Source organism: Nuphar pumila, chromosome 12 (assembly GCF_984573655.1).
Source record: "Nuphar pumila chromosome 12, dmNupPumi1.hap1.1, whole genome shotgun sequence".
In the NCBI taxonomy this organism is placed as follows: Eukaryota; Viridiplantae; Streptophyta; class Magnoliopsida; order Nymphaeales; family Nymphaeaceae; genus Nuphar; species Nuphar pumila.
The window spans coordinates 22,734,314-22,761,681 of NC_143260.1; the positions used below are offsets into that span (position 1 = coordinate 22,734,314).

The following is a 27,368-nucleotide window of genomic DNA, read 5'->3' on the forward strand; positions in this document are numbered from 1 at the left end:
CTGTTCAAGTTCTGTTTTCTAGACCTCTTGGTAAGTAGCCACTCTTAGATCCCTGAATTCTTTTGTTCTTAACGCCCTTCTCAGTCATGATGAGTAACAACACGTTGCTACTTCAGAAGCATCAATATCCAGTGAAACAGCCATACATGGGAGCACTAAAGTAACAAAAAAAAAAGGAAGTATGTTGTGCTGTGATTTATTCAACCATGTGGGCAAGACCATCCTATTCATCTACAGGTTCACCAGAAACATTAGCCGCTTTCCCCATTTAGTGGAGTCTATTCCCCTTTTAGCCTTTTACATTTTTCTTTTTCTTTTGGACTATTATTCTGGATCAGCTGCAAAGTTTGATCTCACTGAGTGTAAAACCTCTTTATAAGCTATTAGGAAAAAAATTGATTTCATAAGGAAAGTAAGTCGATATCTATCCACTTAATCCATTCTTTGAATTTGCCTTGGGGTAATCAAACTGGCGATAAGTAATTTTGTCATGTATTGGTCAAACAGTTGATAATCTGCTAATCATTTTTTTTAAGGGAAATCTCCTGACTTGTTTGAATTAAGTTGTTTAAATTGTCCTCCTTTATACCTTCTGCCCCATTTTATCATTCAGCCCTTACAGATATTTCCTGCACTTGTCTTTTATCGGTGCTTCCAAACACCTCATCCTGTAATATACATCTTCATCACATTTGCTACATGCTAACACCTCACTCAAAGCACACCCACCTCATCGCTACAGCTCCAGTACACAGGAGCAATCACCCTGTTTTCTCACTGCTAGCACCCCTTCCACAGCAACACCTCCATATGTCTGTAGCTCACACTACTACCTGTTACTTAGCCATATTCTCTATTTATGCATCCAGCAGTCGGCACTTTCATTTTTCTACCTATTGCCGCCACAGTAGTATTAACCCCCACTGTTGAAGCACCTATTCATAGCATCCATTTGCTATAACCATACATGCAGCAGTACCAGTACAGTGCTGCATTTTTTTTATTATTTTCTCATAAGTTTTTCGTTACAGCCTTCACTTATCTGTTAAACTATTGTATCTTTTGTAGGGTAGAGTTAGATAGGTATAGCATGATGTTGGAACATTGTGTTGGATGACAAGATATAGTTTTGCCACTATCAATGGATACCACACTTTTTCATTGTTTGCCTAGCCTAGGATTAGGCATGAGGCAACAATTAGACCCTGTCTGCCATCTCTCTCACACGTATGATACTAATCAATTTTAGATGGGGCTGTTATTGATGGGGTAATATTTGGTGCTATTGAAGGCACAAAATTATTGAGTTGGAAATAGTATTTTCAATCTTTATCATCTCAATCTGTTTACGTGGATATGTTCATAATGGTTTGTTTGCTAAGGAACAAACCTTATATTGTGTGATTTCAATTTAAAATTTTGATTTTTTGAGTTGTGAAATTTTAGTGCATTGTGAGTTGTTGAGTTTTGAAGCTCTTAAAAAACCTGCTTGCATATCACAATCACATGATTCAAGACTCAAATTTACACTAAAGAATTTAGTATAAATACGAGTCTTAATCACATGATTCAAGACTCATATTTAAGAGTCTTGAATCATGTGATTGTGACATGTTGCAGGATTTAAGGTCCAATCTACAAAAGAAAAATCTAAAAGATATGAAAAGAAGGTGATTTAAACTCAATAGTTTTGTGCCTTCAATAGCACCAACTATTAACCCGGTATTGACAATACTCAATATACTATTTTTTATCAAAACCTTTTTGTAGTGGTATTCTTGAAAACAACTAGAGGGCATTATTGAGCCAGCAAAGAGGCCCTTTTTATGGGCCATATAAAAGAATAGTTCCCCTATTGTGGTTAGGATGATTAATTTATTGTAACTTTTTTATCAACATAACCATCACTTAATCCCATTCTACAATTATTGTAAAGCAATGGCAGAAAGATAGGTCTTGGCATACAATTGGGCTACTTTTCTGTTTCTAGGGCTCCACGTGGTTGGTAGGAGCTGTCAGGTCTTGTCTCCCTGTGGTGGGACGTTCCAGGTTCAAAACCCCAATGGTACAATTAAATAATAACTGGTGGGGTCTGCCTAACCCAGCTTGCCTTTCATAAAAAAACGGTGATAAGAAATTATTTTAGAGATTTATCACAAAAAGAAAAAACTGTTAGGGCATGACTCAAACCAAACCCAACCCAACCCAAGTCAATTCAATTATTTGAGCTTGGAAGGAGCTTGAGCTTTTCAGAAGAAGCCTGACACATGTAGAAACACAATAATAATAATGGATGGTTCCCAATAGTTGAGGATGGACCACAGTCACCGGAAATGCTATAGGATAATGCTGTCAATTTTTTCACTGGCCTTGAATCTATCTCCAAACAATTTAGGTGACTCGAGCGGTAGTGATTCGGAGTTGAATCGATCTGTATTGTCCAACTTTTAACCTCAAAATAACATGTGTTAAAAATATAAAAATAAAATTTTGAAATATCAAAATGTATTTTATTTATTTTTTGATTTATTTGAAAATTCGCCAATTCAGTCATGTTCCTATCGATTTTCTGCTGATACAGGTCAATTCAGCATGATCGAGACCAACATTGACAACATTGCTGTAGGAGCATGGGAAACACATTTCCTGGGAAACCGTTTATGAAATGGGAAACAATGCATTTTCAAAATGTGTGAGAAACACCAAAAAAAATTGGGAAACATGTTTCCCATATTTGGGAAACTCATTTTCCATGCATTTCCCAAGCATTTTTTTTGTGGGATACTGGTTTCTCATGTTTGGTAAATTTTTTCTCCTTGTAAAATGTTTTCCATTGGTTTCCCAATCATTTTCCAATTTGTTTCTATAGACACCAAATATTTTTAAAGATGCCCATGAACTAATGCTCGAACAGAAGTGTAATCCCTAAGGTTCACTGAATGTGGACTTAGAGATTGAATTTTGGATCAAGTCAAATATCAATGGAATCTGGATAGGATCTTATGATCCCAATAACAACTGGATCTAGATGAGGTCCAAAGATTCAAATGATAATTGAATCTGGATTAGGTCCAAATATCCAAATGATAATTGGATTTGGATGAGGTCCAACAATTATTCAAGTCAGATCTCAACGTGAATGAACCTATCTTGACATAAAAAACCATTTTGGCCATAACTTCTGATCTATGTGTCAGTTTGGGGTGATTTTTGGCTCGTTGTAAAGTTTATGACCTCTACTTGCAGTTCATAAACCAAAAATCATGTTTCAAGGGCAAATAAAATATGGTTGATCTGTGGGTATGGTTAATACGATAAATGTTTCACTTGGATCTATTTGGGAGTTCTATTGGATAAGTCATCTTAGATTTATTGAACTTGGTCGGTTTCTAAGTTGGTTAGCCTCTAAGCAAGGTAACTCTAGCTAATAAGATGCAGATTTGCAGTCAAAGCCAATAAGAGAAGCCATGCAAACCATCTGACCAATCAGACCATCTGACCAATCAGATGCTGGCTGCAGTGCGACAACTGGATATAGATAGTCATTTCCAAACCCAATAGGATTAGAACCAAGATCTACCTAAAAACCTATAAATAGGGAGTAGCCTTTAGTACCTGACCCATCTAAGCGACTCATACCTTGCTAGAATAATCAAACCCTATCCTTACTTTGCCTCACCCTTGCTTCAATTCAAATCCACTGTGAAAGTTCTGCCAAATCCACATCTCAAATCATCATACCTATGCAGACGTGCTGCTGGATCATGAAGGACTGAACTCTTAGATCACATACATGCCCCAATAAGGGGCTCTGCTGGAATCAACCTAGAATTTAGAGCTTCAAAAACTAAACAGACTCCAAGTCCAAAAAAGTACAATCCATACCCACTTTGCCACTCTCCAATTTGATTTCTTTTCAATTTTCATTATCATTCATACTTATATACATTTTGGCTTAATTTTTATGAAATATTGCATTCTTGGAATTGAAACTTGCGGATTCGAATCTCCCAAGTCATGGATCTTAAACTATGAATATCGAAGCTGCTTGCACTTCACCTTCACATGGGGAAGGATGGTTGAAGCTTGAAATGGGGTCCTACATATTCTAAATTGATTTTATAACAAGGATTTTGTGAAATCAAGGTAAGCATTTGTATTTTGCAAAATAAATTTGTTAACGGTTTGGGTGATCATGGTGGAACGCCATATTTTCAAACTTTTGTAGTTTAGAAAAACATGTTTTTGGGAGATTCAGGCCAAAAGCACATTTAGAATAGCTTAGTTTTGAGATTTGAGAGGTCATAGTTAGTTTGCCATCAGGGTAAAATGGTAAATCAACTTTATCGTCTAGGTCCTTGTGATCAATTTTTCTGAAAAGCTTTTCTTTCAGAGGTTGTATCTCAATCCTCGAGTATTTAAATTGAGTGATTTTTGTTGAATTTGAAAGATGAGATTCCCTACTTTTTTTACTTTTTCGGTGCTAAGCTTAAAATTGCATATTTATGGCCCAAAAGTGTTCAGAAATTATCTATTTATGTTTTAGGATAGAAATTTCTACTTAATTTGTATTCCAGCAAGGGGATCTCCATGCTCTAGCATCAAACTCATGCAATTTTTGTTTCTGCTAAAATCTGATTCACTTTCCTGCATTTTCTCTTTTGTGAACTTTTCTTAAAACAAGATTTTTTTGGTCAAAATGGCTCACAAAAATTCTGTTTCACGTTAAGTGCCCAATGGGATTGCAGAATAGTTTGTGTTTCAGGAGGTATTTTTCTTTGCACGTGTCTCAGAAGTTGACAAAATTTATTTATGTTAAAACCTGACATTTCGAACTAGTTTTGATCTTTTTGGAGAAAAACCTGAAAAATGTTTTTTATGGTAAAAACACTTTTAGAAAATTCTGCTCTGTCATTTCAGAACTGAAAATTTCACTGGGTACTCGATATTCCGGGGAGCATATGTTCACGCTCCAGAATCCAAATCCCAGGATTTTTGCTTTTGTTTTGGAGTTGATATCATCATCTTTTAACTTTGTGTTTAGTGTTTGGCTTGCCTCTTCTTGCTTGATTTTAGAATTTAAGAGTTGCAATAGGTGCATGGATAAACATTAGGATTAGGCTTATCACTTGAATATGGATACTTGCTAGAGAAAATTCATGTCACTTAGAAATTAAGAAAACACCACCTCCAACAAGTTAGGATTTTGGTAGAGACTTTGTTTGAATTATCATATGCTCTTTACGTTCCCCCCCCTATTCTCCTAGGTTTAAAGCCTTCTCTTGTATACAAATTTTTTTTAAAAATCTATATTGTTTGGATCTTAAATTTTTCCACTAGTACCTTTAAATTGTCAGTTTGAATATATGGATGATGGTACTCTGGATCCAGACAATCCATATACCAATACCATGTATGGTACATAGGTGGTGGATTCAGAAAAAAAGTATTAATCTATAGAACCCAAAGAGACATCACAGATCCATAGACCAATTCTCGAGGAGACTTAGGGTGCTCATTGTTTTCTAAAATCTCATCTTATTTGTTTGATCTCTTGTTTGGGGTATCATGCATACCTAATATCAAGCCCAAATAGCCAACTCGAGTAACATGTTCTTGAATGCAATTCAACCTATGGGATGCCACTTGGCATGAGGACCAACCAACTCTTTGAGGATGGACATAATGAAAGGACTCACAAAGATGTCTCGCATGGGCCTAATCTAAATCAAAGAGAGGGGAAATAGCCAACAAGGGTAGAATCTAGTTCACACAGCTTGCTTTCACAAGGGTCCACTAACAGGGTTCTCCAACTCATCGAGTCTAGAGCAAAGTGAGAATAGTAAAAAAAGGGATATTTAGGTTAGGGGAATATTCATGTTTCCTCTTAAAGTGCTACAAAATACCAAAAGGGACAAATACATTGGTACATAAGAGAGGAAGGCCCAATAGGAGTTGTTGTCTTGTGTACCAGGTTAGTGTCAAAAGCTTCAACCTTGTAGATAGGATTTTTTTCAATTGCAAACATTAAAAAGAGAGAAGATTTTGTTTTAGTTTATTTATGTTTTTCTTATTTTATCAAAAAACCAAAAAATTTAAAAATTTAAAAACAAAAAACAAAATTCAAAAAATTTAAAAAAAATCCAAAAAAAAAGAGATCCATTTTGAGAAACTTTATCACAAGTTTCAATAACCTTTTCTCCTCAAACATGATGCATCTAAAGATGAGACCTCAAGTGAAGCATATAGAGGATAAAAAATGAATCATATGAAATATTTAGCCTCATTTCTTTGGTTTTAAACCATGATGATCTACTCAGAGAAAAAAATCTTTGAACAAAAAGATGACTAGGCTACCTTTTGATTGGCTTTTGTTTTTCCCCTCTTTTGGTTATCATTGCTGGTTTATGCGGCCTATGCATATACATCTCTTTCTTTAAATCCTGCTTCAAATATTATAGAAAAGGACTAAGGTGATTATATTTTCATACAAAGCAAGATCTGCTCCATCATAACCTATCTTAAGGTTTTTTTCAGAAAAAAAAAAATCCAAAAGGTTTAAAAAAATTCCTTCAAGAAATACTCGTGCACAAGAAGCTAGTGACTTAGGACCTAACTTCTAAGTGAAATGTAAGATGAGCCTATAGTGAGGCTAAGGTATTTTAATCCAATAATTATATCTCACAGGTCTATAAGGATGAATTATATGAGCATGAGATTATCATTAGATCCTTTGAAAACTCACCTAAGAAACCTACTGTCTAGAAAAAAGAGTTATGTGTTGAATATCTTCAATGCTAATCTATATCATAGTTTGGATCCCAAGAGCCTTTTTCATCTTGATAGAGAAGAAAAAAATGCAAAAAGCATGGGAAAAAGAAAAAAAAGGAGAAATTGTGCATAAAAAAAGAAATCACATGAATACACAGAGCATAAAAAAATGAAAAGCATAAGGGGTGCACTTAGGATAAGACTAAGCCCGGGTAGGTTCTAATATGGCCACCATGAGGGTAGAGGTTGGAATAAAAAAGTTGTGTGCTAGGAAAAACCAATACTTACCCCGAGTTTATGGCATGGTAACAAGCTTTGGTCATATGATTGCTTCGTGAGTAGAGGTTGAAATAGAAAAGTATGTGTTAGGAGAAATTCAATATTTACCTCAAGGTCTATGATGAGGTGACAAGCTCCAATTATATGACTTTTTGTAAGACAAAGGTTGGATAAACAATGTGACATTATAAGTAGCTTTTGTTGAGAAACTATGTTTTGATGATACATGATAAATATGATATGCTTTCATGATGCATATATATGATACATGATAAATACATGATATGCTTTCATGAGATATGATAAATATGATATGCTTTCATATGTGAAACTGAATATGTTATATTATGACTGGATATGATGTGTTATGTATTTAACGAGTATTTGATGCAAGATTATTTCACTTAAGAAGAGTGAAGACAACTTGATCAAGTGCAACTATTTGATGCAATCATACTACTTTGAAGAAAAAGCTTGATGGGTCATACATTCATAAAGATTATCCAAGAAGATCGGCTACCTCAAGATGAAGATTTTTTTCTTCTTTAGAGTCATATGTAACAAAACCTTCAGAAGCATGCATATTTCATATTAGACTATATGCTTTGAAATCATACAAGTCATTTATTTACAAAAAGTTAAGCTTTCATAAAAGGATACGTTATGTATATTGTAGCATTTCAAAAACACCTTTTTGAAACAAATCATTGTACTTCCTACAAGCATTTATGAAAAAGATATTTTGACAAGATATAATAATTCATGATTTCAAAAGCATTAATTGTACTTTCTTACAAGCATTTATGAAAAAGACATTTTGACATGATATAATAGCTCATGATTTCAAAAGCATTAATTGTACCTTCTAACATGCATTTATGAAAAAGACAACTTGAAAAGATATAAAAGCTAATGATTTTAAATATGAAAGAAAAAGACAAAATGAATTAGTTCATAATACACAAACATTTACGTAAGAAATTTTTGTTCATAATACATAAGCATTTATGTAAGAAAAGACAAAATGTGAAAAGATGTATTGGTTCATAATACATAAGCATTTATGTAAGAAAAGACAAAATGTGAAAAGATGTATTGGTTTATAATACATAAGCATTTATGTAAGAAAAGACAAAATGCATTAGTTCATAATACACAAATATTTACGTAGGAAATTTTGGTTCATAATATATAAACATTTATATAAGAAAAGACAAGTTATGAAAAGATAATACACAAACATTTATTTGAGAAATGACTATTTGTAATATAAGTATTACTCAAGCATTTAGTGTACTTCACAACCATTTATCTTGAATTGACAAATTGAGAAAACAAATATTATTTTATATACAAGACAATTGTGTTTGAAAAAGACTTTATTTATTTATAAATAAAACCCACACTCAAGAATGTCGACTTACTTAAAGTCATCATTCTTTCTGTAAGCATTAAATGCCACCTCAAAAAGCATTTGAGAAATGACTATTTATTTATAAATAAAACCCACACTCAAGAATGTCGACTTACTTAAAGTCATCATTCCTTCTGTAAACATTAAATGCTATTCCAAAAAGCTTTTAAGAAATGACCATTTATAAATAAAGTACTCAACAAACATTTATCACACTTACATACATTTATTATAAGTGACGACTTGTAAGAAAAATATTAATATACTAATATTCATTAAATTGAGTAAAGACAAAATTACATGATAGAATATATTCCAACGTTCAATGTACTACAAACCATTAAATTGAGTAAAGACAAAACTACATGATAAACTACACTTCAACGTTCAAAAATACTACAAAACATTTATTATGAGAAAAGACCTAATACAAAGAATAAATCATTTAAAATACACCAACGAATAGTGTACTCCAAAAATGCTTCGTATGGAAAGAAGACTTTTTGAAAAAGCAATATAGTACACTTATCTTTTTCACACTAAGTTGTTTTTGAAATGACCTGACTTCTCATATCCCAAAAGGACAATCATTTCAAAAAGACAACGACTAGTTTTCTAAAGACTATATATATACAAACACAACAGTGTGAAAAGACAAGCAAGCTTTCAACAAGAAAAATTCATGCTTGACACTCTGAGAAAAGAGCTTAGAAAAAGAAAGAGAAAAAGAAAGAGAAAAAGTCAAGAAAAGCTCTCAGAAAAATACAAGAGTGTGTAAAAAAAGAAAAAGATCATTATGAGAATCTTCATACTTTGCATATCATTCTGAAGGTTCTATAGGAAAGTGTTGTAACTTTCTGATCTCTGTTGTATCCCTTCTCTGTTGAGAGAAGTAGACCTCTGTGAAAGAGGGTGTTTTCCCTTCTCTGTTGAGAGAAGTAGACCTCTGTGAAAGAGGGTGTTTTCCCTTCTCTGTTGAGAGAAGTAGACCTCTGAGGAAGAGGGTGTTTCCCTTCTCTGTTGAGAGAAGTAGACCTCTGAGGAAGAGAGTGTTGTACTATTTATCCGGTAACATGGATGTTATAGTGGAAAGCTCAAGTGTTTTACTTGGGGACTGGATGTAGGTCAGTAACTCGGCCGAACCAGTATAAATCTTGTGTTTATTGTGTTGTGCCTTATTGCCTTATATTTTATTTTATCGATCTGCATCGTATTTCACTATTCACCCCCCCTCTAGTGGAATTTCAGCTTTTAGGTTCGAGGATGGCAAAGTGGGGAATGCTCCCCTCTTTTCCAGCTTGAGAAAGATTCCTAAAGACTTACCTAGGAGCAAAAAGTGCATCTGAACACGTTCTTGTTAGCTCTGGTCCTTTAAGCTCAATACTTAATCGAGACTACTAGGCCTACGTAATGCTTTAAGGCATATTCTTAGGTTCTTATAACTAGTTGTTTTGAGTTTAGGTAGAATAAAAAAAGAAAAATCCCAATATATAAAGCCAAGTAGGATCACCTTACATCATCTTAGAAAAAAGAGAATTGGAGCAACAGAACCTCATGCACAAGGATAGTTTGGTGAGAAACTTTTGGAAACATCTTTGAAAAAAAACATTTTTTCCTCCATCCTATTTCATTGCATTCTGAACTTTAAATATTTCTAAGTTCTTGAAAGAAAAATGATCACTTGAAAATATTCAATAAAAGATATGGTTGATGCGAAGATGAAACAAAGAAATTAAAGTGCATCATATTAGAAAATCTTAGGCTTGAAACTCTTATTTTCCAAGCCTCTATGACTAGGGAGCCTTGTGCACATGCAAATTGTAGGCCTCATTCTTTATGACATCACACGGGCGACCAAGGATAATGAATGTGCACATATCTTATCCTATGAGGACTTCAAATACAAGGCCAAAATGGGAAGCATAGTTTGAACAATCTTGGCAAAAATTCTACTAAAGTTATTGCTTGCAAGGGGCACACTCACAAGGCACTCATGTCGTATGCATGAAACTATTCAAAGGCAAAACCAATTAATGAGTGATAAAGTTCTTGATTTTGTTTCATATCATTTTTCAAAAAAGAAAATTGCAAAACAAGGAACATTTTTTTTGAGATCATTACTTCCATCATGCAAGACTGCTTTGTTAGTCCATCAAGTGTCCAGTTCTAGTTAGGGCCTAAGGGTCAATCAAACACATGATTCTTTCTCAAAAATTATCATTTGAAATGTGGATATTTGACCAAATCTTGCAATATCTTTTTGAAACACAAGCTTTTACAGAATTTTGAATGCCATGTTTCAAATTGTTTTGCAAAGGGATGCAATCAACTTTCCAATCTTTAGCCTTAAAATGATGAGTTTCCCTTTTTAAACTAGGTTGACTTCATTTGGAGAGACCTAAACAGTTATAGTAATGTGGTTATTTATAACTAGCTTGATCTCGTTTGGCGTAACCTAGATGGTCTCGGTAACCCAATTATCTTTTCAAAACTAGCATAACCTCATTTAACGAGACCTAAATAGTCTCAGCAACACAATCAATTATTTTAAAACTGACCTGACATCATTTGACAAGACCCAAAATGTTTGGGCAACCTAGTTCTTTTTTATAATTGGTCTAACCTTGTTCAGTGACACCCAAACGATGTCGACAACCCAGTTCCATTTCAAAACTAGCCAGATCTCATTCAGCGAGACACAAACATTCTCAACAACTCATCTATCTTTTTAAAACTGGTTTGACCTCATTCAATGAGACTTAAATGATCTCAACAACCTAATTCATTTTCAAAATAGACCGACCTTGTTCGGTGAGATCCAAATGGTCTTGATAAACTATGTTCTTTTTAATATTGGCCTATCCTTATTCGGGGAGACCCAAATGGTGTCAACAACCCAGTTTCTTTTCAAAATTTCACTGACATCGTTCGGCGAAACCTAAATGGTCTCGGTGACCCAGTTCTCTTTTCAAAACTGGTCTGACCTCATTCAGTAAGACCCAAAAGAACTCGACAACCCAGTTCTCTTTTCAAAATTGGCACGACCTCATTTGGCAACACCCAAATATTCTCAGCAACCTAACTCCCTTTTCAAAACTATCTTGACATTGTTTAGTGAGATCCAAATAGTCTTGAAAACTTAGTTATCTTTTCAAAATTAGCCTAACCTTGTTCAGCTAGACTTGAACAGTCTCAACAACCCAGCTCTCTTTTCAAAATTGGCATAACCTCGTTTGGCAAGACCTAAATGGTCTCTTCAATCCCGTTGGTTTTCAAAATTGACCTGACCTCATCCAGTAAGACCCAAACAATCTCGTCAATCGAGTTCTTTTTTAATACTGGTTTGACCTTGTTCGACATGTTTGTTTACATAATCTTGAGACTTAGTTACTCATACCATCTCAACATTTAAGAGTGTCTATTTCTTTATCACAAATCAAATCATATTTGATTAATGACAAAGAAGGGCATTTCTAGAAACTCATGCCATATAAACTAATGTTTGAACAAGAGCATTTTGCTAGGTCATCTAATAGAGCCTCCAAATGGATCCAAGTCAAACCATTGTCTTATTAACCATACCCACAGATCAAACATATTTTTTTACCCCTAAAATGTGACTTTTGGTTTATGGGCTCCAAGTAGAGGTCATAAACTTTCCAACAAGCCAAAAATAACCTCAAAATGACACCCGATTCAAAAGTTATGTCCAAAATGGTTATTTGTATTAAAATAGGTTTGATCTGGATCTAGATCCGACCTGAATGATTATTGGGCCTAATCCAGATCCAGTTATCATAAGAGTCTTCGGATCTGATCCAAAACCAGTTATTATTCTGACGATAGGATCTTATTCAAATCACATTGACATTTGACTTGATCCAAAATTCAATATACAACCACATTCAATGAACCTTAGGAATGATTGTTGTCTTAGATTCATTGAACTTAGTCAGTTTCTAAGTTGATAAGCCACTAAGAGGAAGCCATATAGAGCATCTAACCAATCAAATGTTGGTTGTTATGTAGTAGTTGGATTTGAATTGTCATATCTAAATCCAATAGGATTAGAACTAGGATCTACCTAAAAACCTATAAATAAGGAGGTGACTCCTAGTACTTGACTCATCTAAGAGTCTCATACCCAAGTGGTAGCTTTGTAGAGAACAACCAAACCCTGTCCTCACTTTGCCTCACTCTCAATTCTATTTGGATCCACTACGTGAATGTTCTGCCAGATCTACATCTCAAATCAATGTACCTATGCAGACGTGCTACCTCATCATGGAGGAGAGAACTCTTAGATGAGCTACATGCCTAGGAGGGGGCTCTGTCAGAATCAACCTAAAATTTAGAGCTTGAAAGACTAAACGAACTCCAAGTCTGAAAAAGGTACACTCCAAACCCACTTTGCCACTCTTGCTTCAATTTGATTTCTCTTCAATTTTCATTATCATTCATGCTTATACACATTTTTTGCTTAATTTGCATGAAATACCACATTCTCAAAATTAGAGCTTGTGGATTTCAAACTACAAAGGTTGCTTTTGCTTCTCCTTCTCATGAAGAAGGATAGTTGAAGCTTGAAATGGGGTTCTATATGTTCTAAATTGATTTTACAACAAGGATTTTATGAAATCAAGGTAAGCATTTGCATCTTCTTAGAAATTTTTTGTTAATAGTTTCTCGATTTGTTTTTCGAAAAAAAGCTTATTTCCTAGTTTTATTTCCCAAGATGTTTCTTGTTTTCACTTCCCTTTCTAGCAACCTTGGGATAGACAATGAGTCAAGCTTGTCATCAGAAGCATACCTTTTTCATTATGGTTTTTCAATATTATGATTTATGAAGCATAAAAAATATAATGTATTAATACTTTATTAAATATGCAAGTTTGCTATTCCAATTTTTAGGCAGCATTTTTGTAATTGTTTGTATCAATTTTTTAGACTTGTATCTATGTTTGAATCTCTTTTGCAGAACACATGATGCACAAACTCTGATTTGGTGCATCCTGTTGACATGGAAATAATGTTAGTCGTTGTTCTAAGTCCCTCCACCAAACATATCAAACAATAATAAATAAATAAATAAATAAATAAATTATGGGTCATGGACTCAACAGGATAACACATCCTGAAACAACCATGGACAATATAAGATGGACAGAGATGTCTGCAGGACACCTGCTGCATGGGGACCATGTGTGCCCACATAAATGCAGGACTTGCAAATAGTGTGTGTGGGGATCTTGCAAATAGTGAAATGATATCCTGCAGTGTTCTGCCCCTCCCTATGAAAAACCGCAAGACAAGACACCAAAACACTTGAAAAAAAAGGGAGATTCGAGGGGGGTATACCCTGACTATCTTCCCCCCTCCTCTCCTCTCATCCCCCTTTTTTCTTCTAACTCCCTCTGGTGCCTCTCATGAGAAGAGTAGGCTCCCACGATGATGCACTGTTTGTGGTACTCTCTCTCTCGCTCAGCCTATTTCAGTTGTGCTCTCTCTCTCTCTCTCTCTCTCTCTCTCTCTTATGGTGAGAGCAAGCACTAGGGTTTGCTAAATCATATTTTTTTAATGTATGCTTAGATTTTAAGGGTTTTTGTATCTTCAACCTTATTTTTGTAATTTATTGAGTGAATGATTGCAAAATTTATTTTTTTTTCATGTATTTTTAGATTTTAAAGGTTTTGAATTTTAATCCATATTTTATGATTTGTTGAGTGAATGATACTAAATTCATGTTTTTTAGATATGCTTTAGATTTTAGATATTTTGTATTTTCATCCTTACTTTTGCACTTTATGTGAATGACACTAAATCTAATTTTGTTTCGATATGCTTTAGATTTTAGGGGTTTTGTGTTTAATTCATATTTTTAAAATTTATTGAGTGAATGTTGTTAATTCCAATTCTTTTTAAAGATACGCTTTACAATTTAGGGACTTTGTATTTTATTCTTTATTTTTGCAATTTATTGAGTGATTAATGCCAAATCTAATTTATTGTTTGGAATATAATTTATATTTTAATGGTTTAGTATTTTAATTCATATTTTTGCAATTTATTGAGTAAATGATGTTGAATCCAATTTTTTATAAGCTTCAGATTTAGGAATTTTATATTTTACTTTCTATTTTTACAATTTATCAAGTGAATGTATGCTAAATTTGTTTTTTATTTTGGTATGCTTAGAATTTAAGGGTTTTGTAATTTAATTCCTATTTGTGCAATTTATTGGATGAATGCATGTTAAATCCAATTTTTTTAATGCTTAGAATATGATTTTTTTAATCAAAATAGAGAAATTTTAAACATTTGTGTCCAAGTTGTCCATGATGATGATGATGAAAAATTAAATGCTTGATGCATGGACAATAGTGTTCTAACATAGTCGATGCAAACACTATACGAGGATAACTAGTAACTGTACTGGACAGGGTCAGAAGAGGGCTGGATAGAACATGATGTCCTTATCGAGGGTTGTCCGTGAATCAGATGCCCCTAAAGATGGCACCTGTGTTCTTACAAACTTGTATTGAGCTTTTTGAAACTGTACCAACATATTTTTAGAAAAGAAAATGAACCAAACATTTTTGTGTGCTGGGATAACATACTTGGTGGATAAGGAACCCCCTAGTTAGAACTCATAGACGTAGGTTGATTGACTGAATCTAGCTTCTGAATGATAGTTCTTTTGAATATAGAACATGTTTTTTTTTAGATTTGAGAAAAACATGATACAAAGGATCAGATGTGAAAAAAATAAAAAATTTGAAAATATTACATTTTTTCACTAGGTGTTTCTTACTCACGAGGGTAGCCATGTGCTCGTATACACATCTCTTTAAATGAGCTCACGTCTCCTAAAAGCCATACAAATGGCATTCAAGCCAGCTCAAGCACATTTCTGTAGTGAGCTGAGCCAAGCTTGAGCTCATGGCGAGCTCAAATTAAATGGTCCAAACTCGAGTTGGATACACTTTTTTAAATTGAAAGTAACAGAAATTGGACCCTAAACTTATTGAACCAAGCTCAAACCAGCTTATTTACAAAATAAACACATTGTTTCAAGGTTGTAAGCAATGGGATTTGAATTCTAGATTTATTCCTTGTAAGCCAAACACTTCAGCCCAGCTTATTTCATGAGAATGAATGAGCTCTTTATGCAGCTGGCCTTTTTTCTAAGCTTGTCTCCTAACTAAGTAGTTTTTTATAGTGAGTCAGAGTGCTGCATATATATATATATATATATATATAGAGAGAGAGAGAGAGAGAGAGAAATGGGTCTGTGCTAAACCCATTTGGTGCTAAATCGGAGTTAAAGCACGCTGACCATCCATCGCATTGATGAGAAGCTCAACGTGCAAAAAACACAAAAATCATGTTTTAGACCTTTACTGGTGCACTAAAAATGTACCCGTAAAGGGTCTGGCACCTTTACCGGCACTTTGAGTACGGTAAAGACTTTTTTCAGAAATGTGCTCGGCTTTTAGTAGAGAATTAAAAGCGCCAGTAAAGGTCCCAGTCCCTTTATTGGCACTCTTAGTGCTATAATAAAGGTTAAAAATGTGATTTTTTCATTTTTTGCATGCTGACCGGATCCATCAACATGCACGATGGATGGCCAACGCACTTTAGCTTCGATTTAACACTAATATGGTTTAACACAGACCCATTATACTCTCTCTCTATATAGAGAGAGAAAGGTGGTAGCTGCTAGCCACTTTTCTAGCTAACCACAAGCTAACCAGGTTTTTGAAGGATTTTTTTCTTGTTTTTGACATGGTCAATTTATTGTTAAATTTCATGTTGGATCATGTTCTTTAGATAAAAAAATATGATTTTTTATGCCTTAAATATTTATGAAAATATTAAACTGACAATTTTAAACCTTTTAAAAAACCTACCTGCATATCAAAATTGGATGATGCAAGAGTTATTCTTATAAAAGCAAGTGTTATATGGTTGGATTTAAGGAAAACATGAAAAAAACCTTCAAAAGCCTGGTTAGCTGGTGGTTAGCTTCTATTACCTTCTCTCTCTTTTATATATATATATATATATATATATATATATATATATATATATATATATATATATATATATATATATATATATATATATAGTTATTGTTATTGTTTTTATCCTCCTCATCTTTATTCCTTATCTATATGACGTCTGCAGCACTCCGACTCACTATAAAAAAACTACTTAGTTAGGAGACAAGCTTAGAAAAAAGGCCAGCTGCTCAAGGATGCCTACTTTGACTTTCAGAAGACACATCAGCGGTAATATAGTTAAGGTAGTAAGGTAATAAAAAGTTAAACAGGTGATGATGATCTATTCTTATTTGTTTGGTTCAGCACAGTGATGACCGTTCAAGAAAATATAGCCTAACCTTGTTCAGCTAGACTCGAACAGTCTCAACAACCCAGCTCTCTTTTCAAAATTGGCATAACCTCGTTCGGCAAGACCTAAATGGTCTCTTCAATCCAGTTGGTTTTCAAAATTGACCTGACCTCATCCAGTAAGACCCAAACAATCTTGTCAATCGAGTTCTTTTTTAATACTGGTTTGACCTTGTTTGACATGTTTGTTTACCTAATCTTGAGACTCAGTTACTCATACCATCTCAACATTTAAGAGTGTCTATTTCTTTATCACAAATCAAATCATATTTGATTAATGACAAAGAAGGCCATTTCTAGAAACTCATGCCATATAAACTATTGTTTGAACAACAGCATTTTGTTAGGTCATTTAATAGAGCTCCAACTTGATTGACATCCTGCTTTCAATTCTTACCCTTGGAATGGCATTATACATTTTCAATGTTGTTGCTCCAAGGCCTTTGCTAGAATTAGCTGCTATATGAGGAAGTCCGAGTTTGGTGGCTGGAGGAGCTTTCCTCCAAGATCAAAAGCAAAACTCATTGTTAGAGCAGTACAAGAGAATGGGGGGTCGACTGCGGTTGGTTGATATCATCAGCTTTATCCCCGAGCTGTCTAGGAACTACTACTTCAGAAGCCGTCCCCGCAGGGTACTCTTTGGTGGCATCTCATTGCTAGGTGGCTTTTATGCTGCACAAACCATTTCTTTGTCTTTTGGTGGTTTAGTAGTTAATGATGTAATTGCTGTAGTAATCTGTGTCCGCCTAACAGAGTACGTGACTAAATTATCTCTCTCTCTATATATAATCTTGGGCATACCTGACTCTGTATATACCTAGACTCACTATAAGAAATCTGTGGATTAGCGATGGTCGTAATCCGTCGCTGAACAATTTAATGATGGATTAGTGACAGATAACTTTCATCGTAATTTTCTAGTCGCTAATTAGCGATGGAACATATCTGTCGCTAATTTGCTATAAATTAGCGAATGTCATGATTCATCGCGAGGCCATCGTTAATCGGTAGAGATTTGGTTTTGCGACAGATACACATCCATCTCTAATTTCGTCATTATTGTTGCGACAAAATTGCGACGGATTACAATCCATCACAAAACATCGACCGATTCAGTTTTGCGACGGATAAATATCCATCCCTAATCTTTCGCTAAATTGGAGGTCGATACTAATTAGCGACGGATATTATCCATCACTAATCTGTCATAAAAAATAAAAAAAAATTGTTTGAAATATAAATATCGAGAAATTTTTTTTCGATATACAATTTATATATCCTATGTATAAAAAATAAAGTACACATAAAAAATACATATACAAAGCAGCTGAAACAAATTTAACACAAGATACAAGGTGAAAAAATTTATCGATCCATTATATTCCTCGCCAAGTTCTAATTATTTATATAAGTGAACATATACAAAGAGTTTCTTTTGAAACAACAAGAAGTTGCAACAAATTAACACATGAATCTAATCATCGCCAAGATTTGAAGTATCATCCTCTTCATTGTCTCGATCTGCCCCTTCATCCATGCCTCCATCAGCTCCTCTACGCTGATTATCTCCAGCATCCTACAAGAGAACCGAAATGTTAGTATTGATAAATAAAATATAATGAAATAAATTATATGCAATGCACCTAATCTAAGGCAATCAAAGTAACATGAATGAATTACACATAGACTAGCTAGCAATAAAGTGAAGGACATTAACAAAATTCAGATATATGTTCTAAGGCTAACAAAAAAAAAAATCATAGTGATTCAATCATGCAGATATGTGTTCTAAGGTTATCAAAAAAATGTCATAGTGATTCAAGCTTGCATATATGTGTTATAAGGCTGTCAAATAAATGTGTTATGTATCACAATCATGCATATATGTGTTATAAGGCAGTAAAAAAAAATCACAGTGATTCAAGCATGCAGATATGTGTTCTAAGGTTGTCAAAAAACTTTCATAGTGATTCAATCATGCATTTATGTGTTATAAGGCAGTCAAACAATTTCACAGTGATGAAATCATGCTTATATATGTGTTCTAAGGTTGTCAAAAAACTTTCATAGTGATTCAATCATGCTTATATATGTGTTCTAAGGTTATCAAAAAACTTTCATAGTGATGAAATCATGCTTATATATGTGCTAATGTTGTCAAAAAACTTTCATAGTGATTCAATCATGCATATATGTGTTATAAGGCAATAAAAAAAAATTCATAGTGATGAAATCATGCTTATATGTATTCTAATGTTGTCAAAAAACTCTCATAGTGATTCAATCATGCATATATGTGTTCTAAGGTTGTCAAAAAACTTTCATAGTGATTCAAGCATGCATATATGTGTTCTAAGGCAGTAAAAAAACTTTCATAATGATTCAATCATGCATATGTGTTATAAGGCAGTAAAAAAACTTTCACGGTGATGAAATCATTCTTATATGTGTTCTAATGTTGTCAAAAAACTTTCATAGTGATTCAATCATACATATATATTTATAAGGCAGTCAAAAAACTTTCATAGTGATGAAATCACACTTATATGTATTCTAATATTGTCAAAAAACTCTCATAGTGATTCAATCATGCATATATGTGTTCTAAGGTTGTCAAAAAACTTTCATAGTGATTCAAGCATGCATATATGTGTTCTAAGGCAGTAAAAAAACTTTTATAATGATGAAATCATGCTAATATGTGTTCTAAGGTTGTCAAAAAACTTTCATAGTGATTCAATCATGCATATATATGTTATAAGGCAGTCAAAAACTTTCATAATGATGAAATCATGCTCATATGTGACGAAATCATGCATATACTAGCTTGAAATCTAACGACATGAAACAAATGACATAAAACTTTCATACCTGACAGGCACCTGCAGACGAATTTTCCCTGTCCCAAAAAAAGTTGCACAACTCATTATGGACAACGTAAAAAATGGCTTCATGTAAATAGTCACGCATTATGTTCTTAACAAGTTGGCGGACACCATCCCAAGAATTAGCAGGGTCAATCAGACGCTGGGAGTTGATGCTGGAGGGAGAACTCTGAGAGCTCTGGCTGGATGAGGCAACGACTGGTGTAGTGTTCATATTACTCCCAAACCCGAACACACGATCCTTTTTTGGTTCACCAGTTGCAGTCACCCATGCTGCAGGATCAAAAGGTAGATACTAAGTGGAGTCATCGCCATATCACTCTACCATCTGCTGCTCGTATGACTCTTACAAAGTAATTATTACAGTATGGATTAATAATTAAGAATTATAATGTTCATGGTAACTTATCTATTACAATGTTTATTAATACAATAAATAATATCATTATCGCTCTCGTCTTCTCTGATACGAACTCTCCCGTGCTCTTACATTTATGTGTTTCAACAAACACATCCTTGTAAGGCACAATGCCTCTTTTTTCTGCTTCCTGCGAGGTTAAATGATAAAAAAATCAATTAAAAAGTATGCAACAATACTTATAAATTTGATTATATATATATATATTTATGAGTTACCATTTTCTTTAGGTGGCTCTCAAAAGTCCTAGATCCACCTATGTGTAGATGGGCATCAGGCATCTTCGTTCGGTTTTGTGCAGCCTTTGCTGAGCAATTTTGAAATTCATGGCCCGCCCACTTGTCGCACATTGCATTACAATAATCTGATCTGATAGTAGGAGGGTCATGGCCCTTCCACTGCAGTGGATCATCTATCCCATCAGATGCTTTTATTGTTGCAGTCTTCATGTTGTGCAGCATCTCTGCAAATCGACTGACAGCTACCTTCTGCCATACCCGCCTCACATCTTGCTCCTCCTTCGCAGTCGCGAAGCGATTCGAAGCCTACGAATAATTTTAGAAAGTTAGCATGCATGACTATAACAAAAAATTAAATATGAAACATATTAGCTATGATAAATGATTATATACCATGAATGAGGACCACAATCTGTCCAACACCTCATTCGGGTACTCTTTTCATTGAGCGATCGGTCCTGAAAAATGTTGAACTAGTGGCTGCTTAATTTCTTGTATTACTTCTTATGGCTCGAACCTCACACTGCACATAAATTGGTATACATTAACTATCGATATACACTATTTATAAGATAAGTATTGGATAACTAAAAATGAAATACTTACGATCGACTATCGATATATACTATTTGAATGAGTCATCGTGTGTCAGACTGAGAAGACCCTGCATCCGGCGTTGTCTCGTGACATGTATGAATAGCTGGTGTAGGTGGGTCATGTGCAGGCGAAACATCATTTATAGAAAAATGAGTTAAAAATTCACACAATGCACATTTAAACTAATCAAGTATACAATTAGTTAAATGATATACCTATCAAAGCAGCCCGTGAAGATGAAGGTTGAGACTGGATACCACTGGGCGTTAGACCACTGTGACCTCCACGAACCATATTCTAACAAATAAAAATTTTATTTGGATCAATTACACAACTATATATCTTCATGGATACATAATCAAATCGAAAATAACTTCATGCAAGCATGCATATAGTCACATCAAACATTGCAATACATTCAAATCATTCATATCAAAACAATGTCAAACATGTATCTGCAACAAACACACTTCAATATCCCACTAACTACTATCATGACTAGCATGAAATCCAAACACTAAAAATAAGAGCACTTCTATTTTCATACATTCAAATCATGCTCAGCATGATCTCCGAACTCCATCAAAGCAGTCCTAGATATCCACAACTAAGTGAGTGTGAACAAAAAAGTATTGCATCCAAGAAATTAAATAACCTATGATGCGCCTGTATCACTTACTTACCATAGGTATTTACCCGATTTGCATGTTTTTGCCTTTGCATTTTTCTTATTTCTTTTTACATGGCATTTTTAGCCGCATGCGAAGCTTAGCACTAAGCATCGCGTAATTAGCTCAGTTACACACCTACAAAGCATAAATGTACAAACCCATGTTCCCTGCAATTGTGGATCTTGAGTTGGCACATGTATTGCCATCCAAACCCATGTTCCCTGCAATTGTGGGAGTAATCTTTAGCAACTTCACAGTAAGAGGAGCTGGTTCTTTTCTCTTGCTTTAAGCAATGGTTAGAAAAATCACAAATATTATGCTTCACATGTTTCCATTTTTCAGGATTATCTTGTTTTAATCACAAAATATTATACTTCACATGCTTCCATTTTTCAGGAACTAATGTTCTCAAAATGATGAATTGGTGTTACACCTTTAAATCATGGTTCAGTTTTTTACTGTAGTTTTATTGAAGGAATGACAAAGGACCTATTAAGTAGGATTGTCTTAGCATCGTGAAGAAATCAAACACGAAGGGAAAAATGTGCCCCAATTTGGGGTGCATGGTGAATGCTCAAACTTTGCGTTACAATGATCAACTATTGTCATATTTCGGCTGATACTGTTTGCACAAATATTATCCATATTTGAGTTTGAAATATTACAAGTTCATAGTTCATACCTTGGGTAGTCTATATCCCCCAATCTCCACCTCTTCCAATGTCTCTCTGGCAACAAGTGGGGAGACAATGTAAAACCGCATGGACTCTTTTACAACCTGCAACACAAGGACGATTAGCTCACATGGTTGTCTTTACGCATCAAGGGTGAATATGGTGGTGTGCATTTTCCGCATACACGTAAAAATTCCAGGGAAAGAAAAAAAAACGGGGGAGGAAGTAAAGTCAATTATCTTCCAAGTGACTAATCAACTTAAATGTGAATGGATATAATTTGAAGTGTAACAAAGTGAATTATCTTACAGTGATAACTTGCTTTCTTCCCTAGTTATACATGGCAGTTATGCTGGAGACAAAAAAATGAAAAAGGCTATAAATATGGATTTCTCACCTGATCAAGGTAAGGAAACTTGTGAAGATCTTCAGCAGTTGGCTCCTGATCATGGGTGCCAAAAGCGTCGATCTCAGCCAACAGCTTCTTCTCTACTTCACGGTGGGCCCCCACTAAATAAACTGCAGTGGACAAAGTGAAAGCAGTTGTAGCTGTCCCAGCTAGGAGGTGCTCATAAGCAAGAGCACTGATGTAGTCTTGCGTAAACACCTTTGAGTCATTCTCAAACTTCCTATCACTCAGTAGCACTGACAAGAAGTCCTTGTGTCCCAAATTCTGGCTCATTGATCTCTTCTTTACGATGTCATCCAAACGCTGGCTAAGGATACTATAGGTCAATCTATATCGCCAGTCGGCTGTTCCTGGTATCCACTCGAGGATCCGCTTAACCGGATATTGCAGAATTGGAAGGAAAAGTCCTAGGAGGGCTGAAGAAGTTGCATTGAAGTTCATCTTGAGTGATGTGGTAGCGTAGATGTGGTTGTTGATGAACTCTGATATTTCTTGGTCAACATTGGCACTGTTGCTTGTGAGCCCAAAATCGACTCCAAATGCAGCCTTTCCAATGACATCGTTTGCTAGTTTGAGGGAGAAGTCAGAGAAATCTATGTCATTGTCTTCTTTGTTGGTGAAGCTGAGTGCTGCATTTTGTATGATATGGTTCATTGCAGGTACTAAGCTTGCTAGATGGGAAGGTTGGTAGATGGCAGTTATCGTGCTTCTCATTGTAGACCATCTTGTATTCCTGAAATCAACCATAAAATTAAGAACAGGGTGTTCAAGCTCCACTCATTCTTGTGGTGAGCCAACCCGAACTTGAGCTCATGGCAGGCCTGAGTTTAGTAAAGCTGAGTTTGAGTTGGCTCATTAACGAAGAACATGCACTTTTTTAAAATTGAAAATAATACCAATTGGACTCTAAACCTGAGCCGGCTAAAACTGGCTGATTACAAAGTAAATACATTATTTCAAAGCTGTGAGCAAAACCATTTGAACTATAAAACATATTGCTTGTAAGCCAAACATTTCAACCATCTACACTCTTTGATACAAAAATATATTAATTGCTAGTTGACGAGCCTCAACGAGTTGAGCTGAGCCGAGCATTCGTTGTTTGTGTTTGGCTTGCTGATCCCATTCCACAAGTTTGAACAAGCTCTTTAGGAGCCAAACATGAGCTGAGCCACAAGCGGCATGATCTTTTAAGCATTTTAAGTTGGCGATTTTACCTAACTACGAGGTGACCATATATGCATATAATTTAATTGTATTAGTTTACAAATATTAAGGTATAGAATGCAAAATTAATGAAGGTAAATAATGTAAAATTGATGAAAGTTACGCAATCAAAAGCCTCCATCTTCAAAAAAAATAAAATTATTAAATCCACTTCATCTACAAATTAAGGTATAGGATATATATAGTGCATGTTAAGGTAAATGTGTTACGCGCATACCTGGTACAGAAGAGACTCTTCATATGCAGATGAGACGTCGAAAGGCAAGAAGGAATGCTTCGGTTCGGCATGGATTTGAACTTCTTTATGCCAACTTCTCTGCACAATTCTGCACTCGCCACAATTATCAGTGGCTGCCTTCCCAAATGAAATCTGCATAAAGTATACCAAGATATCAAGATATTTCTGGCACTTTGAAAACTTTGGGCTGCTAGAACCGTCATTATAACGGTACAATCTATGTGGTTAATTAGATTGAGTCGATACAACTTGCACCTATGATTTCTAGCTCATTAGTTTCTTACCTTCGTTAGTAGCAAATATTTTCCCATAGATAAAAAGATGTTGAAGTTCATCGGAGCTTGTAAGGCATTAGGTGAATCATGACCAAGTTCTTGAACTGTGTTGTTTCATGTTTCAGGTGACAACTTATTTGTATCTAGTCAATAGAATTCCCTATTTCAATGTTTGAGCAGTTGAGACTAGTCAACAAATCAACAATAGAAACACCATTAGTTGCACCATATGCATAATTTCAGATATTAGCCCAAATGCTTGACACGATGTATCTGAATACAACTCGGCTTTGACTCACTGTGTCTGCCACTTTCCACTTGCTTTTGTTTAGTATGGAGGCTATGTAACCAGCTTTCTCATTGATGTCACCTTTGAAATGATATGCACCTAGCTAGCATAATATGCTGCAAGTGGATGCTCTAGTAAAGATTCAAAAGTCATTATCAACAGAGATGCAGTGCATGCCCTGACATCATCACGAGCCACTCTATGCATCAAAAGGCCACTGGGGTTCCTCACACCTGATAGGTGGGTTGGCTGAACGCTTGGAGGTTGATAGTTCGATACCTTAGGTGCAATCTTTGGCTGCAACGCCAAAGTCAAATGGAAAACTATCCCGAGTGAGTAGAGGGAGAGTATCCATAGAGTTTTACACTCTGGGCACCGGTTAATGTGAAACCTTATGGGCACGTTTGGAAGGACTCAGAAAAAGGAAATTTTGCTTGATAACTTTTCTAAATGAAAAGTTTTTGCTGCAGGAGAAAAACACAGTGCTGAGCTTATGAAAAGTTGAGAGAAAGAGAAAGAGAGTCCACAAGCCCCCTCTCACAGAGAGGGAGAGAGAGAGAGAGAGAGAGAGAGAGAGAGAGAGAGAGAGAGAGAGAGAGAGAGAGAGAGAGTCATTCGGAGGTGGTTGGACCAGAGAGAGAGAGAGAGAGAGAGAGAGAGATCTGAAAATGGTGGTGGGCAGCTCTTAGAGAGAGGTGGTTCCACCAAATAGAGGAAGAGGGGTGGTCGACCGTGCCTGAGAGAGAGAGAGAGATATGAAAATGGTGGTGAATAGGAGGAAGATAAAGATGGAGGAAGCTCTTGTGGCAATTGCCCTCATGCAACAAAAAAATGATAGGAAAAATTCTTCTACTCCCCGGGTGGAGGAATTTTTCCTATAAAAATCAAACTTTCTACTTGGAATGATTGGAAAAGTTGTCATTTTTTCTTTCCTACTAGCATTTTTTACCATTTTTCTAGCTTACCAGTACCAAAAAAAAAGGTGAAACAGGAAAAGAAAAAAAAAGACTTCAAGTGAAATGGTTTTCTGCATGGTAACAGATGATGCAAGACGAAGGACGAGATCAAATATTTATACCACAAAGCCCAGCCTTTTGCTTTGGCTTTAGTGTAAGAAAAATGACCATATTTACAAACCATAATATTTTCACTTAGAATTGTTGGAGTCCAAGTTGTTGACGTCATTCACATGATGCCATTGATGTCCCAACTTTAAGTAAAAAAAAAAAAAATCATGTCGAGGAACCCTAGCAGAGACTCGGGTCACTTAATGAGCCCACCTCCCTGTGATGTAAACCCCAAGTGGGGTCACCGACATCCAAGCTCTTATGAAGCCCACCAGTTAAAGACACCCGCACACCTAGTGAGAGACAAACCTGGTCAGCACCTTCTGGTGAGGCCTGCTGCCACTTGGGCAACCAGAGTGGGGTGCACGCACGCCCGCCTATTATTGGAAATGCATGAAAGTCATACAAAATTGGTGCAATACAACCAAGAGATAAATTTTGTCTCACATGTAACCATTTAGAGTAGTTAATGGATATCGATTATCTTATTTTTCTCATTTTTTAAAGAAGAAAGATAAAGATGGTGGTCTTTATGATCAGAGCATAAACAAGCACGCAACATAAAAACTGATACTACAAATTAGCATTACAAAATAAAAGTTTTCTTTGCCTTTCGACAAAAAAATAAGTGTTTTCATTGTTAGATGAGCATGTGTAACAATGTTTATCAACATAATCATCATCATCATCCCTTTTTTGGCTCAAATCACCACACAAGCTCAATTCCAAGACCTAAAGAATCTGCAAAATTGCCCAACCCAAACTATAATCATGAGTGAAGGTAAAGTGAATTGGGGTCAGTTAAGTACATATGACAAAACTCGTTATTAAGCTATTAATCATTATCTATTTTGATAGAATAGAGACAACACATTTTGTCCAAAATGTGTGTTTACATATAGTGGTAACATTGGTGCATTTTGGTTGTTAAAATGCTAATGCATATCTCACCAATGGTCGCTTTGAGCTTGTGGCAGGTCACATGTGATCATTTTTACATTATAGGGTTTGAGCATTGGCTTGCTCCTCTTCAAAAGTCTAAAACACATGCTAACATCCAAAGGAAAACAAAATACTAAGAAAAATCCGAACATGCATATATATACCTGTATATAGGTCCATACTTCTTTTTAAGGAGACTGAACAGACCAAGGCCATGCTTAGAAAGTAAGGGCAGGTGCCCAAGGATTGGGGTTGCAGGAGGACCAGGAACATTCCTCACTCTCCATGAAGGAGCATAGTAGTAAGTAAAAAGAGTGAATATAACGAGGACCAGTCCAGTGAAGAGAAAGGAGTAAGTAGGTGCCATCACCAACCATTGCCACGCATCTGCTAGTGGCACCAAACTTCCCCCTATGGTTGCCATATACTCAACACAGACCACCAAACTAGAAATTAAGGAAACAAAGAGTGGATCGCTAGAAGAGGATGCAAGGAAACCCTGAACACCATTACTTAAATACAAGAGCTTCCCACTTCCTCCTTTTGTCCTTTCTTTCAGCAT

At 35.2% G+C, this 27,368-nt stretch overlaps 1 protein-coding gene across 1 annotated transcript; it reads right to left on the bottom strand.

Moving 5' to 3' along the window:
- Positions 1–605: 605 nt before the first annotated feature.
- LOC149820300 (cytochrome P450 711A1-like) lies at positions 606–27,368 on the bottom strand. The gene is made up of 8 exons (XM_089981784.1): positions 26,971–27,368; positions 26,185–26,241; positions 24,213–24,365; positions 22,757–23,501; positions 22,368–22,463; positions 21,844–21,906; positions 752–814; positions 606–668 (listed from the first exon to the last, which is right to left on the bottom strand). Exons 1-8 carry the CDS (start codon positions 27,366–27,368, stop codon positions 606–608), a joined length of 1,638 nt encoding a protein of 545 aa, XP_089837910.1.